Genomic DNA, 17,366 nt, shown 5'->3' with positions numbered 1-17,366 from the left:
ATGAGGTTTTAAAACACCCATCAATACAAAAAGCATGCTGTTTGGTAAAATGTATCCTCAAGTTCTAGTGGAAATACTTCACTTCCATAATATTTCGACACTAAGATATAAATTTTTAGTTTAATAAACAAGTATTTAAAACAACTCTAGTGTTTTAAAACATTCTACCCTACATAAATTTATACTGTGGTACTTGAAAATCTATCAAAGTAAGGCATTTTTTATTTTTAACCATCAATTATTTTTACATTAACCATTTTTATTTAACTTGAAAAGGTCTTAATTACATGGAATCAAAAAATCCCTCTAAACATATTCCTTACGGGAAAAATGGAAGGAAATACAGTGTGCAATGGTGTCTGACAGCCATGGTAATTCTAACAGGGGAAAATATATGCAAAACTATAACAAACTCTATATATAAACAGTCTAAACATAGATTTTCACCAATAAAGATATAAAATTAAATGCTATTATGTCAGCATTTTCAGAAAAAGATATAGCAGTAACTGTGAAAGCATTATGCTAGTACAAATAAATTACAGAAAATAAACTCAATTTAACATAAATCCCCTCTAAAACATGAACTATATATTATCTCAACAAGATTTATAGAAGACAGTATATCCAATGAAAATCCAAACTCACTTTTTAGGTAACACCCAGAAAATTGAAAATGCTGTTCCTATTTTAACATGTATTTCTCAGAATAAGATTCACCATGAACATTTTAGATTTTTACATCCTCCTTAGATAACCAAGTGAAAAATCCAACAATACACAAATAGGTACTTTCATCGGCACATAAAACAAAGGTAGCTAGGTTAGGAAACAGAACACAAGTTCAATCTAATCAATACAATACTAGTACAGAGGCATCCATTTTAACCTACAAGGAAAAACCTGAGCCACAAAACAGGGTTTCCATTTTGAATCTTACTAACTTCTAGACAGTATGTGTATTTTGACCTTAGAGTGATCAAAATATGAGTGAAGTTCATGTTCCACCACCTAAAAGTTCTAATGCAACAGAAAAATGGTCATTTTGTGTTGCTGAGAGTTTTTAACAAAGTCTTTTATGTTATTTATTTTTTCAGCACATGTTAGAATTACAGAGATTCTTTAAAAATCAAATGTGAAATATCTATATACACTAAACTGACAGCATAATCTCTACCTCTGAAATGCTAATATAATGTTTAAAATTAGACAAACTAACATCCAGTAAACAGCATTTTATTTTATGACACTCTGTGTTAATACAATAAATATACAAAACTTCCAAACCACTGAAAACATGCAACATTAGAGGGACAGATGGAGGGCATTTATATAGAACCATGACACTCATCATGATGGCAGCGCAATATTACTCACTGACAAAATATACAAACATCCCTAGATAAATAATCCAAGTCCCAAATTACAAATCACTGAGCAAGGATTTTCCAGTGTTCAAATTTTAGTTTGAAGGAAAACAGCCACAACTTAATATTGCAAACTGAAAAATGACATGAATGCTTACAACATGAAGACCATTTCATGACTGTGATACTGGGTGGGTCACATTAGTATTAAATATAATACATTAACAAATGCCAATCTTTTGCTGGAAAATGTGACCATTTACCAACTATTGTTAGGAGAATAGAGAATCTAAGAATTTAAAATCCCTATACCTTATCAAACCGTTAGTATTGCCATCATTTTAATCCACATTTAGGTTTTTAAAAAACAATTTTCTCTCATAAGCTTGTATTAACCCAAGTAACTGGATCTTAAAACATTCTCCCCATCCACACACAAAAAAGGTACTGTTGGTTTTAATTATTTGCTATTTAACAATGCTACCTTTGGGGATTTCTACAAAATAGAGATAATTCCTATTCTTAAAGGAAAGTATGTCAGTATTTTTCAAGTCTCTATATTCATTTGTGGTTAAAAGAAAAAAAGAAATGGACTTGAGATATAAATTAATGATAAATATAAGAGCTCCTCTTGTATTTTGTGGTTAATGTTTTGAATGTTTGTAAAATACACACTCAGTAAAGCACACTGTGATAAAATAGATTTTCAGTAAGATTATAGAATCTAAAGAACTTGAACTGGCTTATTTGTTTGACAAAGTAGGGAGATTATTACTAATCAGAAATATTCATAAAAAGTTTTAAATTCATTTTCTGAAACCTATTTTAATCATAATAAAAGAAATATCTTCCAAGTATGTTATTTCAATAAATCCCAAATAAATCAAATGTAAACACCATCTAGATGGATCCATGTTATCTATTATCATGCAAAGCTTCCCTTATAAATAGTGAGAACTCATCATCCCACCCTCAGTATGAAATTCATTTACCTCCAGATTTGGGGAAAAGAATGCAAGTGACTTAACTATTTATACCCATCTGATTCTTATTTAAAAAAAAAAAACTGCAGTCTCAAATAATTTAACCCAATAGACTATCCTTACTTAAAATCAAGTTGAATAAATCATTACTGATTATTCTGTAATCTTAAATTAGCTAATGACTTCCAAAACACAGTATAATGACTTTCAAAGGTCTTTGAGTCATTAAATCAGTATTAAAAATGATTCAAAGTTTCAAATCAAGTATACTCTAAGAATGAACTCCTAAGCTGCATAGTAACAATTTCAACATGGTCATAGTCACAATCAATGCATTTAACTGTATTTGTATTTTCTTGCTTGGTGCAAGTTATATGTTTCATTTTTTTCTATTGCTGAAAAATTTTAATGTATTCAGTCTGTGTCAAAAGTTCAAAGACTGAGGTGCATTAGGAATTCAAGTATATGTGAAACAACAGCATCTTTTTCTTTTTAATCCCACTACAGATGAGAGGCTAAAAGAAAAATCCCTGAAATACTGTATGTTCTTTTTGGACAAGGAGTTAGTCTAGACTTTAATACCTCTGTTAAAAATTATACACACACACTCCCCAAAAAAGAGCTGCCAAACACAATCTCAGTTCAATTAAAATGAGTAACCACAAGAATATACCAAGGTTTCCATACAGTAATATTCTACTATGATACGGATACTGAAAATTAAAAAACAAAAACAAAAAACAGTATTATCATCACTACATTCTATTCCACTGATTATCTACCCTTTTTTGGATGATGCACTGCATATTATGTTCTCATATTGCATCCCAATAAATTTTTATTTAACAGAAACTATTGCAGAAAATCTCTTCTTTGATTCTACCAGCAACTCTGCAATCCTACAACCATAAGCAGTGCAAAAGCCAAAATACTAATTCTTTTAAGAAATGTGGTGCCCATGCAAGATCAGAGATTGGTATGAAAATATCAACTACTCTATAAAAATAAAACAAAAAGAAAAGGATAAAATTTACATCATCTACTACGAAATGCACACAGGCTCTTCACTGGTGACTAAAACTGCTAAAAAGCAAGCCAATTTTAAAATCCCTAAGTCCCTGATGGCCTATTTCTTTCAGTATAAATGGGGAAAATGGAATGAAGCATCGCTTTAATGTTCCAATATGTAATCCTTAAGTCTAAGATTTTTGAAAGAATGACTGCAGCTAGTACTAAACGCATTTTTAATCATAAGTACCATATTAATTTCAGTGTGTCACCACTGAAATAATTTGCTGAACATTCATCCCCCAAAAAATATGGAGAATATTTATTTAGCATGTGATATTTTTTTCTGCAAGGGGCACCAAAATATTAAGAAACTAATAGGCAAATAAGACAAGGAAGTTTTTCTGCTTTTAGCCCATGCACAAGTGAACAGGAAATATACATGCTGTGTGTACTGTGTTTTGAACATAAAAATATTTATAGAATACAGTAACTGGAGAAAAAGTACAGTCAGAAGGTACCAGTGTACTGTTGGAGGGTTCTCTACATCTGGTTACCCTTGAAAGCGTTCTGAGCCGCACTAGTTGCTGCACTTGAAGCTGCATTTGCAGCTGCAGTCTGGACAGTTTTGTTGGACATCACACCTGTTGCAAATTCTTGTTGGGCCTTCTCAAAACTAGCACCTGTTGTGCGGTATAGTCCATGTACCTACGGAGGCACAAAAAAGTGGGACAAGTTAAGTGGTAATCTACACACTCATTTTCAGCAACTCTTCAATTAATCTTGACATTACCCAGACATAAAAGGACTAGATTCTAGCCATGATTCCTAAGGTCAAGAATATCAGCCACCACACTGACATACAATACTGTATTTAAATATTTTCCTAACATTGTCTTCCAGTTCACTCCCAATGCAGAAGAGATAGTTATGCTTATGCAAACCAACAATAATTTTTAAAACTTCTTAACCAAATGCAAAAAGCTATTTTTCCTGCTATACCTACTTTTTAAGATATTACAGAGAATGGTTTAAACATAACAAGAGACATTCAGACATTAATACATTAACTTACCACCTTGGACAATTCAGAGTAATGCCTTATCAATTTTCATGTTGGCTACATATACACCACTAACCCTATTATAATCAAATGATTATCATTTCATCATTTAATATACCAAGGAATACATAGGTCCTTAAAGATACTTTTGCTGTCCTCTTTCACTCTGTGTACCATTTTACTTTTTGTGTATGGTCAAGTCCTAAAGGATTTACTTCTGAGAAATTTTGGGAAAGGAAAAACTTCTGGAAAGTGTCTGCCCATACTGATTTATCACTTAAATCTTTGGGACTTCTTTTCAAGAGCAAGGTTCAAAAACACTCTATTAGCATATGTTACAAGATGCATAAAGTACAAAGTGCAACAATACATAACATCAGCCAATTTATATACATTCGGGGAAGGAAATAAAGCAAATTAGAATATTTATTTATTACATGTCTAACAAACTTGGGGGGAGGGAGGAAGAGAAAGAAAGGGAACTTTCTTTGAATGAGTCAAAGACTTTCAAGTCAAACTTGGATACTGGGAAACTGTTTCAAGAAGACAGAGGAGAGGTAAGATAGGTTGGTTTAGAGGGGAAAGGAGACACTAAGTTCAAAACATTCATACCTAGCACAGCAGGCAGCAGGCAGGTGAAGATTTGATTTGGAGTTCAAAAGAGGAATAGGCTAGGGACATGGACTTGAAAAGCAATGGCACATAAATGGTAACTGCAACTCTGACATTCAAATGAAATGGTCCATGGAGAAAAAAGGAAAGAGTCAAATATCAAAGTCTGTTAAGATACCAATATTTAAGAGGTCCCCACGACAATAAGGAACAATTAAAGAGAGGAATGGGAAAAGCCAGGGACTTTTTCACAGATGCCAAGGGAAGAAAGCCATGTTAAGGAATGAAGAGCTGCTCCGGGTAGGAGATAAAAATACCCAGGCAGCCCTGAATTCTTCTGACACAGTGATGAAAGCAAATGTCATATTACAGTGGAACAAGGTGTAAAAGGTCAGGAAGAAAATGAGAGCGCTGACAAGTACACTTTAGGCAAACCCTAAAATTGTTTTCTTCTCGTACTATAGCACTATCATAATTTAATTCCTTTAATATTTTGAGAAAATGATGAGAAAATGACTTTTTCATGTGTTGGTTAACTGAACACTGTATTTTACCTCTTTTGTATTCATTTCTTTATCTCCAAGGGATAATCTTTATGCATTATTCAAATTTACTATTATGACACACAAAAATGGTTCCAAACAAAATTGTTGATCCTCACTTATAAACATCAAGGGATCTGAAAAATTAATCTTCACATTCGCACAGTCTGTGAAACGTCATTCTATTACATGATCATTTACTGTTGTAATTTTGGCCAACGTGTTCAAAACCATTTCTTCATGTTGGGAATTTTCAGAATCATAAGTAATTATTTTTATTCCCTTTTTAAAACCAATTTTTCTATGGAACATTAAAGATACAGATAAATTACTACTCCTATGTTCAAGAAAATTATCTCAAAGCAATGAATACATATAATTAGGACCAAGAAAATGAAGTTTATGATAGAAATCTAATAAACCTTGTCTACTTACTAGACTCTGTCATCATACAATATAATTACAGATTCACTTGTGTCTTCTCCCTTCCCCCCAAGTTTATGAGCATATAATCAACAAATGTTTGTTCTAACTTGCTTTGTTATTTCCTTTTCCAAATTTGTTTTAAATTGAGTGCCTGATGTTACGTGTTCATGGACTTCATATTTAATTACTTAAAAATGTCACGCACAGCCCCACAGAGCAGGAAGGCAAAATAAAGGTACGAACAACATACACTTCTCAGTAGTCCAAATCTATATAGACTCAGAGAGCCACCTAGAGGGAAGAGACTACACATGCGTACTCCGTGCATAATGCTCAAATACTGTATGAAATCCATTATAAAACCATGTGAAAATGGGGATTCTTTTTACCAGTGCTCCAGCAACATGACAGGCTAATTCTAAGGATTACCATCTCAAAAAACTCATCAATTTCCTGCTATGTTTCATAGTGTTATCTATTGATAGCTCACATTCCTTACGACATCAGGGACACAACTTTAAGGTAAAATATTACAATTAAAAAAAACTAAACAACTTAAATACTTTCTATCTCTTCTAGTTATGAGAACATCAACCTAAATATTTAGTTCTAGGAGTAACACAGAAAGAACAGTAGATTTGCTATCTACTGATTCCACTGCTTTCTACCAGGCTGGTCACCACTCAAAACCTCAAGTTTACTTCCCATGAAACAAGAATATTTGTTGTCCTATCTGTCTCTCACATTTTTCCTAAGGATAAAATGAGAATTATGTAAATGTGTTACTCTAGTAAAAATTAAAATTAATTTTTAAGTATCTGGAGAAGAGTCACAGCCGAGATGCAACTCCAGAAGGGTATCTTGCTTTCTTAATGTATCTTCAAACATATGTTAGTGTATACTGTGGTGGTATATGACACAAAAAATTGTATACTATGGAAATTAAAGGCTCATGGTACTTTAAACAAAATAATCCAAACATATATTTCCATTAAAGCTTAGAGAATATGATTTCAAGAAATGTTTTTATTAATATAAGTTGCCTGTTACATAAAAATCACTTTAACTTTTTTTAAAACCTGGGAAAAAACAAATTTTTGAAATTTTTATTCTTGTTGTAAGTTTTTTTTAAAAACTTAGGGATCTCTTAGCCTAATGTTTTCAATTAAACATTTCCTATAAACCATCTGTGAACTGCCCATAGATCTGGGTCAGAAATCCCTTCTGTCACCTCTTGAATTAATACTCTCTTTTTACACTATTGAAATCCTGTTCATCCTCTGCAGCCTATCTCAAATACCACTGTCCTCTTTCTGCTTGATCTAACTGTGACTCTCCCTGTTGTGAGCACCTCCAGTACATCTTTTAGGGATGTCTAGTGTGCCTTTTCTTCTGTAGGAGTTATCTACATGTCTTATACCCCATGTGCTTTTGGTTCCTTGAGGGGAAGAGCTAATTTCTACTCATTATTATATCACCTATAAGATATAGTGACTTGCTGGGGTACGTGGCTGGCTTAGTCAGTACAGCATGCAACTTTTGACCTTGGGGTCATGAGTTCAAGTGACATAGTGGGTGTAAAGCTTACTTAAAAAAAAAAAGACATAATAACTTGCAGTAAAAGCCACTGAATAATTACTTGTTTATTTTTTCTTTTATTTTTTAGCCATTTAAACAAATGGCTCACAATTATCCTATTAAAAAAAAAAAAGTTACCAAAGAGGTACACTACTAATCTAACACACTGTACCTATGTTACAAAGAAAATTGCTTAGTTTGCAATTATCTTCACAGGCCAGTTTACAAGTGAACATACTAGGGAACTTTAACATACCACTTACATCAATAGATCACTCAGGCAGAAAATCAATCAAGGAAGCAGTAGCTTTGAAGGACACATCAGGCTAGATATACTTAACAGATATATACACAGAACACTGCATCCAAAAACAGCAGACCACACGTTCTTTTTGAGTACACACAGAATATTCTCCAGGACAGATCATATATTCGGCCATAAAACAAGCTTCAATAAATTTAAGAAGACTGAAATTCTATCAAGTATCTTTTCTGATCCACAATGGTATTAAACTGTGTAAATCAATTACAAAAAAACAAAACAAAACAAAACAAAAAACTGGAAAAAAAACCACCACACAAATACATCAAGGCTAAACAACATGCTACCAACCAACCAATGGGTCAAAGAAATGAGAGAAAATTAAAAAAAATACATTCACACAAATGAAAATGGAAACCAACAGTTCAACATCTTTGAGACAAAGCAAAAGAAGATCTAAGAAAAGCCCACCTCAAGGAAACAAGAAAAGTCTCAATCTAATCTTACACCTAAAGGCACTAAAAAATAAAGCCCAAAGTTAGTAGAAATAATAAAGGAAATAATACAGATCAGATTGGAAATAGACAAAAATAAATTAAGGAAACTCAGAACTGGTTCTTTGCAAAGATAAATACAAATGATAAAATCTTTACCAGACCTATCAAGCAAAAAAGAGGGCTCAAATAAATAAAATCAGAAATAAAAGAGGACAAATTACAACCACAGAAATACAAAGGATTACAAGAGACTACTATGAAAAATTATATGCCAACAAATTGGACTATCTAAATGAAAATGGATAAATTCCTAAAAACATACAGTCATCCAAGACAAAATCAGGAAGAAATAGAAAATCTCATCAGACTGATTACTAGCAATGAAACTGAATCAGTAATTAAAAAAAAAAAAACAAACTACCAATAAACAAAAGCTGAGGACTAGATGGCTTCACAAGGGAATTCTACCAAACATTTAAAGAAGAGCTAATGCCTATTCTTCTCAAACTAACCCAAAAAATTGAAGAAATGTTTCCAAATTCATTCTATGAGGCCAGCATTAGTCTGATATCAAAACCAAAGGTACTACAAAAATAGAAAATTACAGGTCAATAATCCTAATGAACACAGATGCAAAAATCCTAAAAAAAAATTTAGCAAACCAAATTCAATAATATATTAAAGGATCATTCACCATGACCAGGTGAAATTTATTCCAGAGATGAGAGATGGTTCAATAACCGCAAATCAATCAACATAATATACCAGATTAGCAAAATGAAGATAAAAATTACATGATCATCTCAATAGATGCAGAGAAACCACTTTACAAAATTCAACATCCTTCCATGACAAAAACTCTCAAGAAATAGGATATAGAGGGAACGTACCTCAACATAACAAAGGCCATATATGACAAACACACAGCTAACATCATACTTAGGGGTGAAAAGCTGAAAGCTTTTCCTCTAAGGTACAAGACAAGGATGTCCACTCTTGCTTTTTTTATTCAACATAGTACTCGAAGTCCTAGCCACAAAAATCAGGCAAGAAAAAGAAATAAAAGGTATCCACATTATTAAGGAGGAAGTAACTCTGTCACTATTTGCAGATAATATAATATATACAGAAAACCCTAAAGATGCCACCAAAAACTGTTAGATTAAATGAATTGCAATTAATTATGGAAATGTGTTGTATTTCTCTACACTAATAATAAACTAGCAGAAAGAGAAATTAAGAATACAATCTTATTTATAGTGACATCAAAGAAGAAAAAAAAAATACCTAGAAATAAGTTTAACCAAAGAGGTGAAAGACCCATCTAGTGAAAACTTTAAGACAATGATGAAATAAGTTGATACAAATGGAAAGATATACCATGTTCATGGATTCAAAGAATATTGTTAAAATGTTCAACCTATCCAAAGCAATCTAAAGATTCAATACCAATAGTATTTTTTGCAGAATTAAGATAATCCTAAAATCTGTACAGAACTACAAAAGACCCCAAATACCAAGGCAATCTTGAAAAAGAAAAACAAAGCTATCACAAGCATCACAATTCCGTATTTCAAACTATACTACAAAACTATAGTAATCAAAACAGTATGGTACTGGCACAAAAAGAAACACCGAATAATGGAACACCACACAAAGCCCCAAAATAGTCCCATGTTTACATGGTTAATTAATCTGTGACAAAGGAGGCAAGAATTTACACGGGGGAAAAGACCAGTCTCTTTGATAGTGTTGGCAAAACTGAACAGCTACATGCAAAAAAAAAAATAAAAGTGGACCACTTTCTTACACCACATACAAAAATAAATCCAAAATGGATTAAACACATAACCTAAGACCTGAAGGCATAAACTTGTGAAAGAAAACACAGGAAGTAAACTCTTGGACATTAACCTTAGCAATATTTTTTTGAATATGTCCCCTTAATCAAGTGCAACAAAAGCAAAAATAAACAATTAGGACTACATCCAAAAAAAGCTTTTTCCACACAGTGAAGGAAACCACCAGTAAAATGAAAAGGAAACCTACTGAATGGGAGAACATATCTGCAAATTATCTATGATAAGGGATTAAGATCCAAAATACATAAAGAATCAATACAACTCAACACCAAAGAAACAATCCAATTAAAAAATGGGCAGAAGAACCTAAATAGACCCTTTCCCAAAGACAACACAAAGATGGCCAATATCCACGTGAAAAGATGCTCTCAATATCACTAATCGTCAGGGAAATGGAAATCAAAACCACAATGAAGTATCACCTCAAACTAGTCAAAATAGCTACCATCAAAAAGACAAGAAATAACAAGTGTTGGCAAAAATGTGAGGAAGGGGGAACCTTCCTGCACTGTTTGTGTGTATGTAAATTGGTGTAGCAACTATGGGAAAACAGTATGGAAGTTTCTCAAGAAAGTGAAAATAGAAGTACCATATGATATAGTCACTCCATTTCTGGGTTTTTCCAAGGAAAACAAAAACACTAATTTGAAAAGAAATACACACGCTTATGTTTCTTGCAGCATTATTTATGTTAGGCAACATAAAGGAGAAATTTGAGTGTCTGCTGAAAGATGAATGGATAAAGAAGAAGATAATGTGTGTGTGTGTGTATATATATATATATATATATATATACACACACACACACACACACACACACACATACATACACATACACAATGCACTATTACTCAGCCAAAAAAAAAAAAAGAATGACATCTTGCCATTTGCAATAACATGGACAGACCTAGGAGGTATTATGCTAAGTGAAATAAGTCAGAGGAAGACAAATACCATATGATGTCACTTATATGCAAACTCTAAAAAACAAATGAGCAAACAACAACAACAAAAAACCTGAAAGAGACTCATAAATACAGAGCACAAACTGATGGCTGCTGGGGATGGGGATACAGAAGTGGAGGGATGGGCAAAATAGGGGAAAGGGATTAAGAGGTACAAACTTCCAGGTACAAAACAAATAAGTCACAGGGATGTGAAGTACAGTATAGGGAATACAGTCAACAATATTGTGTAGCCTTGAATGGTGACAGATGGTAACTATACTTATGGAAATTATTTCATGATGTAATTTATAAATGTCAAATCACAATGTTGTACATCTAAAACCAATATAGTACTGTCTACTGCTATAATTCAGTTAATAAAAAAAAAATAAAAAGTATTTAGAGCAGAAAAAATTTCAATGTCCCCAACATATTGTTTAACAAATATTATTATTCTTGGGGCACCTGGGTGGCCTAGTTGGTTAAGCATCTGACTCTTGATTGATTTTGCCTGGTCATGATCTCACGGTCATGAGATTGAGCGCCACCTCGGGCTCCGCAGAGTGTGGAGTCTGCTTAAGATTCTCTCTCTCCCTCTCCCTGCTTGCACATGCACATGTTCACTCTCCTCTCAAAAAGAAAAAGAAAAAGAAAAAGAAAAAGAAAAAGAGAAAGAGAAAGAGAAAGAAAAAGAAAAAGAAAAAGAAGGAGGAGGAGGAGGAGGAGGAGGAGGAGGAGGAGGAGGAGGAGGAGGAGGAGGAGAAAAAGAAAAAGAAAAAGAAAATAGGCCATGTCAATCATCTGAAATGGATTTTTAATCAGGAAAAATTATAGTCTTGGATGATTCAGAGAAAGAGGCAGAGAGAAGGCAAAAGAAATATACCTAAATGTGACTATTTAAAAAAAAAAGTACATTAAATTATCAGCATTCTGTCCTAGATCCAAATAAAACAAAAAAAAATTAAAAAGGAAGCAAAAAAAAAAAAAAAGGAGGGGTGAACAATAGCAATGTTTTCAAAGAAAATGAAATCATCATTTTTAACCTAAGACCATTATTAAATATAACTGGGTATGTTCATAGAGCATTCACTATAAAACACCAATAATTATTATTATTTTCATCACCATCATCATCTCCACTGTGGATCATATACCCGAGTTATATACTCTCACAGAGAAGTTTTTTCAGAATAGATATACTGGCATTTTTAAAAACAATTCAAGCATTTAGGGAAACTTTTTTTTTTTTAAAGCGAAATTTATTCTAAATTGCTTTTGAAATGCTTTAAAAATCACTGTTAGTAATTAGTTTATTAATGTGAACACAAATGTCTATGAACAGTTTCTTAAATTTTATGGGAAAAATACTCATTTATAACTAGGTCCCAAAAGGAGTATAAATTATGTATCATCTATTTATCTCTTCCATACTAAGCCATTCTAGTTCTTATACCAACTAAAAGAAGGAAAATTTTTGATTCCCCTGATATACAGTGTCCTGTGACTCATTCATTTATTATTATTTGACCCACTGAAAACACCTCCCCCTTAGTCCAAAACTATTACTCAATTCCATTTATTTACTACAGAGAAAAGACCTTAAAAAAATACCTTTTAGACACAACCTAAGAGAAAATTAAAGAAATCTCTAAAAGTTAAGAACTGAACTATTCCCTTATCTTTGAAATGACAGATATTCTTGCATTTCAATTTTTTAAAATTTCAATTATAAAATGACACTACAAGGAAACAAAAATACCATAGCACTCATAGTGGGCACTTGATACAGTAATTATTACCTACTCCAATTATGCAAGACTTCAGAATGCCAACCAAATTCTCAAAACTGTATTCAACTGAAATAAATATATACCACAGAGCACATTTAGCTGGGGCTGGAAACACAGAATAGCATAATAAAATGCAACAATTCTAGAGTCAAATGGTGTGCATCAATAACTTTTGGAGGGCATTAACTGTTTATGAGGAGCCTGACCCCTAGTGGTTAGCAACTATGGCTACATACACACAAAGGAAACAGCCAGTTTTGTCCAAGTGTGGAAGAGAAAATTTAAAACTAAGCGTTTTGTTTGTTTTGTTTTTTATTTAGAGAGAGAAAGTGAGAAAGCATGAGGGAGTGAGAGGCAGAGAAAGAGAAGAGAGAGAGAATCTCAAGCAGGCTCTACACTGTAAGCACAGAGCCCTATGCGGGGCTTGAACCCACAATGAGATCATGACCTGAGCTGAAAGAGTTGGATGTTTAACCGCGTAAGCTACCCAGGTGCCCCCCAAATCAAGTGTTTTTATTGGATCTCAATTTCTACCCAAAGTAAGAGAAATCCTTGTTACTACAAGTATGAAATCTGAGCTCAAATTACAGTTTAGCTTTTATTATCCCCAATTATTGTACTTCATAAAACCATTCAGAAAATCATCTCATCTTAATTCCTATTTCACAAGAATATGAGATTCAGAGAAGTTTAGGAACTTATATTGCATCGACTGACAGTGGACACGTATAAAAAGTGTAAACTGGTAACTTCTTTACCCATGAGTAACAACAACAACAAAAAAGTCAACCTATATGCTACACATTTCCCATACTAATACACTTATTTGGGAAGGAGCCATTTCTTTTCAATGCCTGGCATACAATCAGCACAACTCTACAACTTTTCCTTTAATGCACTGCATCTTAAAGAACTGTGTTCCTGGGGAGAAAGCTGTAGGTCAAACACTTACGAGAGCTGTACACAGGAGTCAGTTTAACAGCAGCTGTAGAATAAACACTTCCTCCCACTCCAACCATATTAATCATCTGTACCACACACCCCACTGCAACCATTGTTAAAATTCCCTCCATATTCTTTCTTCAGCAGATTTCTAAGTGTTGGTAGTGTTCTACACTCATCTTACTCCATACCCATTTTCCAGGATTCATTTACGTCAAGAAGTCAATACTTCCCAAGTCTAGAAATCCAGCCTAAAGCTCTTTCCTTTGCTTCCAACTTATAGATCCAAAAGCCTACCATGTATTTATATTTTGATGCCCCAGCATCATTTTAAATTCTCTGGATTTAAAGCTGAAAACAACTTGATGCCCATATATCTTTTTCACATAATGTGTTTTTATTTAAGTAGGCCCCATACCCAATGTGGGGCTTAAACTCACAACCTTGAGATTAAGAGTCACATGCTCTATGAACTGAGACAGCCAGGCACCCCAATGCCCATATATCTGTTCTTCTTCCTGTACTCTCTTTCTGAATGACCCACCATCTAAAAACCTGGGTGTCATTCTTGAGCCTTCCCTCATTCTCGGCTTCTGGGGCCAGGTCCAATCAATCACTACGTGCATATTCCCTTGAGTACAGTTACTTCACGCTGCTGCTTCCTTAGTTCTGGCCACCATTACTAACCTGCTTCCTATCCTGCCTCCCTGTCTTCATTTCTCCAAGTACCATATCCCCACCACACAAATTACAAATCTTTCTAAAGCTCAAATTGATCAATTCATCAATTCTTTTACTTTCCTCTTTAAACCACTTCTATGGCTCACCACCACTCTGTGGGAAAGATCCAAACCTAACAAGTTTTCCTACTTTACAAGACCCTGCAAAATCTAACTAAACTTATGTATGTAGTCTCATCTTTTCCTGTCCTCCACCAACAACACCGCACATTTCTCCCTGTCCAACTCATGCACCAAGTTGATTTTCCATCCATTCTGAGCTACTTTTAATACCCTATGTCATGTTATTTCCTGCAACTAGATATGAAAATGGTATCCCTGTTACCTGGTACCTATTTACGCTCTTCCTTCTCCCTATTCTTTTACTTAGATAACTCTTGCTAATCATAATATCTCAGCCAAGGAAACACTTTACAAGACCCCACTACTTTAAAATATCTCTAAAACTTAATTAGGTATCTCTCCTCTGTGATCCCTGTACTTGCCCCCAAAACAGCCACTAAATCACCGAATTGTGGTACCCACTCACTTGTTTATGCTTCACACCAAAATGTGAGCTCCTTGAGCTCATACACAGTGCAGCACTTGGCACATAACACATGATCATAAATGGTTGTTTAAAAAATGAATAGAACCTGCAACATACCCCAAAATCCATTACTGTATTTACTGTATTTTAAACTTACTACATTTCTAGTTTTATAAAGCATCTGCAATAATAAAGGAAATGTCCAAAGAGATGTTGTGATGGTCAGGTTTCTGTGGCTAGGCTATAGTCTTCAGTTATTAATAAAACCCTAATCTAGATGTTGCTGTGAAGGTACTTTGGGCATGTGATTATTAATCAGTTGTCTTTAAGAAAAGGAGAATAGTATTTGAGCTGGTAGGCCTGATCAAATCAGTTGAAAGGCCTTAAGGAAAGAACTGAGGTTTCTCTGAGGAAATCTCACCTGGGACTGGAGCTTCATCTTCTGCTTCAGATTTTCCAACCCTTCCTGCCTGCCCACTCTATGGATTTCGGACTAATTCAGCAAGCTCCCACAACCACATAAGGCAAATCCTTTTAGATTGATACAGGCACCTACTAAACAAAAGTAGACACTAAACCAGACCACCCTGCATATAAACTGATAAAGGGGTCAAGAAGACCAGAAAAAGTCGTTAATTTTGGCTGAAGAAGCCCTGTGCTGGGCAGCTTATGTTCACTGTTTCACTTAATCCTCACTCCAACCCTATGGAAGTAGTTATTATTCCCATTCCTTCCTTCATTCAACAAATACTCTGAGTGCCCACCATATATCACTGCCAGTCACTGTTCCAGATGTGACCAAAAAAACCTGAAAGCACACAGACTAGGCCTCTGCCCCTGAGGAGCTTAGAGTACAGGTGATGACACTGAGACTGAGTGGTTAGAGAAGCCTGCCTCAGCTCACACGCCTTGAAGTCAAGGCACCAGAATTTCAACCTGAATTGTATGGTTCCAAAGCTCTTGCTCCTCTAATTCCAAGGCTAGAAGCCACATTCACCCTGGAGGAACTCTAACAAGCTGGGTACCCAGAGTATGTGCATTATAAGATATATAGAGTGGCTTGTACCCAGATGCCATAGTGAGTAACACCTACAGTAAGTTCCCAAGAAAATTAAGGATGACACAATCCTTAAGACATGGGTCTTCCACTAGAGAAGCAAGTGTGGATCCAGGAGCAGTATAAGGTCACTACTAGCCCTAGTTCCCACAAGCACCAAAATCCCATTCCCCAATCCAAGTCCACTTTAAAAATCTTCAGAGTTGTTTGGGTGGGTTTTTTTAGATTCACATAGTAACTGAAGGAAGATGGGGGAAGTGAGGGTGTGGTGACCTGCAAAACATTTCTGGGCTAGCTGAGACTGGGAATGAAAAGGAAGAAAAGGATGGAAAAGATACTTAGAAAGTTATCTAGGATAGTGACTAAAAAAGTAATGAAAGCACTGACAAAAGCAGTCAAAGTGTTGACATAAATTTTAATGGAATCATAGGAGAAAATACTTAGTACCACCTAATTTACAGTAGGTACTTAATAAATATTCATTTTTTAAAACAGCTTTACTGAGATAAAATTTGCATAATATACAATTTACCCTTTTAAAGGATAGAACTTAATGGTTTTTAGTATTTATAGTGTTGTGAATAGATCATCTATCAATCTAATTTTAGAAATTTTCATCACCCCAAAAAGAACTTTCATAACCATCAGCAATCCCTCTCCACCCTACCCCCAACCTCAGGCAACCACAAATCTACTTTCTATCTCTAAAGATTTGCCTGTTTGGGACACTTCATGGTAAATGAAATCATATAATATGTGGTCTTAATAAATTTTTCTTGATTATGAATCAGAGCTTCTGGAAGAAGAGCTAGTTCTGAGAAGAAACATTACTGTGACATGATGATACCAATCAATGGGAGTTCTAAACAGTCACCTGAGGAAACAACTAAATTTTTATGCAAAGCATTATGTCTTCCAACTCCAAGATTCTAGGTCACCCAGAATAGAGAAGAGAAAGCACCCCCAAAATTGGAGAGACTGAAATTTACAAGGACAAAGATTATAGAGCACAAAGAGCAGAGAGCTGACTGCATTTAAGTACACATGTACTTAGGAGCTGGACAAAGGAATGAAGGAGAAAGAATAGGTCAAAGGCAGGAGAATCAGAACACAATTACACAGACTGAGGAAGAGGGGCCACCTGCAGCGTAGAAAGCTGCA

At 34.3% G+C, this 17,366-nt stretch overlaps 1 protein-coding gene across 2 annotated transcripts in view; it reads right to left on the bottom strand.

Annotated features, from left to right (window-relative positions):
- Positions 1 to 1,220: 1,220 nt before the first annotated feature.
- SCAMP1 (secretory carrier membrane protein 1) overlaps positions 1,221 to 17,366 on the bottom strand; it is a 127,156-nt gene continuing 111,010 nt past the window's right edge. For both annotated transcript variants that reach the window (XM_003981088.6, XM_019835860.3), the window contains one exon: positions 1,221 to 4,066. In XM_003981088.6, the coding sequence (XP_003981137.1) occupies positions 3,902 to 4,066 (165 nt within the window). In that variant the 3' untranslated portion in view covers positions 1,221 to 3,901. The remainder of the gene's footprint in view (positions 4,067 to 17,366) is intronic.

Source organism: Felis catus, chromosome A1 (genome assembly GCF_018350175.1).
Source record: "Felis catus isolate Fca126 chromosome A1, F.catus_Fca126_mat1.0, whole genome shotgun sequence".
NCBI lineage: Eukaryota > Metazoa > Chordata > Mammalia > Carnivora > Felidae > Felis > Felis catus.
The sequence above is the reverse complement of the archived record's forward strand: the minus strand, read 5'-3'. Positions and strand labels throughout refer to the sequence as shown.